This window comes from Hipposideros armiger, unplaced genomic scaffold (assembly GCF_001890085.2).
Source record: "Hipposideros armiger isolate ML-2016 unplaced genomic scaffold, ASM189008v1 scaffold_878, whole genome shotgun sequence".
In the NCBI taxonomy this organism is placed as follows: domain Eukaryota; kingdom Metazoa; phylum Chordata; class Mammalia; order Chiroptera; family Hipposideridae; genus Hipposideros; species Hipposideros armiger.
The window spans coordinates 630,644-632,479 of record NW_017732228.1 but is presented as its reverse complement, the minus strand read 5'-3'; the positions used below and the strand labels follow the sequence as shown (position 1 = coordinate 632,479).

General features: G+C 65.4%; 1 protein-coding gene across 1 annotated transcript in view; it reads left to right on the top strand.

The window, feature by feature from the left end:
• The first annotated feature begins 231 nt into the window (after positions 1–231).
• The window catches only part of IL17RA (interleukin 17 receptor A), a 20,008-nt gene continuing 18,403 nt past the window's right edge, over positions 232–1,836 (top strand). Inside the window, exon 1 of the mRNA XM_019629973.1 lies at positions 232–488. Within this exon, the coding sequence (XP_019485518.1) occupies positions 351–488 (138 nt within the window). The 5' untranslated portion in view covers positions 232–350. The remainder of the gene's footprint in view (positions 489–1,836) is intronic.

Below are 1,836 nucleotides of genomic sequence, written 5' to 3'. Positions count from 1 at the left end.
GAGCGGGATGGGACGTGCAGCGGGCTCAGGCTGGAGGGTCCCCTGACGGCTGGCCCGGGGGCTGGAGGCTGCAGCCGGAAGCCGGCTATGGGCGGAGAGTCCCGGCCGGGGCGTAGGAAGGAGCGCGGGGAGGGCGCGCACCTGGGCCACGCGGGCGGAGGAGGGACCCGCGGAGGGACGCGACCATCCGGGAGCCCGCCCCTCGGCGCGTCCCGCCCCTTAGCTGGGGTGGAAGCCGGAAGCGGGCGAAGTCGGCCCGCTCGGAACGGCAGAGCCGAGGGCAGGCCGGGGCGTTGTGTCGTTGCGCCCCCAGCCCCCGGTAGCGCTCTCCGCCATAGTGCCGCGGGGCCATGGGGGCTCCACGCCACCGACCGCCAGTCCTCCCGGGGCCCCCGCTGGGGCTGCTGCTGCTGCTCCTGAGCGGGCCAGCCCCGGGCCGCGCTTCCCCGCGGCTCTTGGACCACCCGGCACCCGTCTGCTCCCAGCAGGTGAGACCCCCGCCGCGCCCTGGGGGAAGACAGGAGCCGCCAGGATGCTGCGGGGCTGGGGGGCGGGCGCGGAGGGGCGGCCAGGAGGCCGCAGCTTGGGACCCGCGCGAGGCGGGCAGGAAGTCCGTGCTGGGGTCTCAGAGGGAGTCAGCGGCTTGGATACAAGGAGCGGGAGCACCAGGCAGGACAGTCGGAGCGGTAGAAGTTGCGGTGTGGACCCAGGAGAAGGGGGAGTCTAAGGGAAAAAGAGATCGCGCAGCGCGTGTTGCACAACCTAACCGGCATCCTGGGCGGGAGGCGAGAGGGACACCTCCGCCGGGGCCCACATTTTGGGGAAGGAGTTCAAGGCGCGGGGTCCGGCCCGGGAGGCGGGGCGAGGCTAGTTAGAAAGGGGGTGCGGAAGGAGCCTGCGGGGGAGCCGGCCGAGACTGGGCAGACCCCCCCCGCCGTGCTCCCTGCGGACTCCAGCTGTGCTCCGGTGGTCACGACCAGAGCCTGGGAGGCTGATCCGACTTCAAGACTCACCCTCGAGAAGGAACCCGGCAAGCCCTCAGCAGCCAGAACTGAGGATGGGGGCCGCGGCGGATCTCAGCCCGCGTCCCCGGAGTGGATGCGGAGACCCTGCGGTCGTAGAACGGTGCGCACGAGCCGTGGCTGCCTGCGGGGGCCAGAGCCTCCGGTGAGACGTGGCCTGTAGCTTTCCAGGGACAGATGTGCGGAAGGCTGCTGAGGGCGGCTGGCAGACTCTCAGCAGCTGGGTGCCACCTCCCGAGGGGCAAAGCCCTGAGAATGGGGCAGATGAGAAGCCGCCCCTCCAGCTCCCACCACCACCACCACCACCACCACCACCACCACTACCACCACTACCACTGTGAGCTTGGATCGCGGGTGATTAGCATCTGTCAAGTAGCATCTGAGTGTTCCCACGGGAAGTGACACACCCACCCTTCGGGTAGTGGCCCTGTTGTGGAGGGCCATCTCAAGGGGGGAAAAAAGAAGTAGCAAAACACTGTGCCCGCCTACACAGCTTCCCTACTGTAAGCGCTCCCCTCTCCACTTTCCCTGTAGTTTCCTCAGTCAGTCCCTTCCCCACCGTCACCGCTGGTCCTAAAAAGTAATGCTCAGTATCTGAGTCAGAATGTGAAACGACCCTAGAGATATTTCTCCTTATCTAATTTTGTAGAGAATTTACCAAAAGAGGGTGGAGGGTGAGTGACTATTTAGCAGGGGAAAAAAATTTTTTTTTTTTAAAGATTTTTTTTTTAATTGGGGAATTGGGGGGATGGGAACAGTGCTGGGGAATTGGGGCAAGGGGAACAGACAAGTTGCTGTCGTTTTTGTTCTTCAG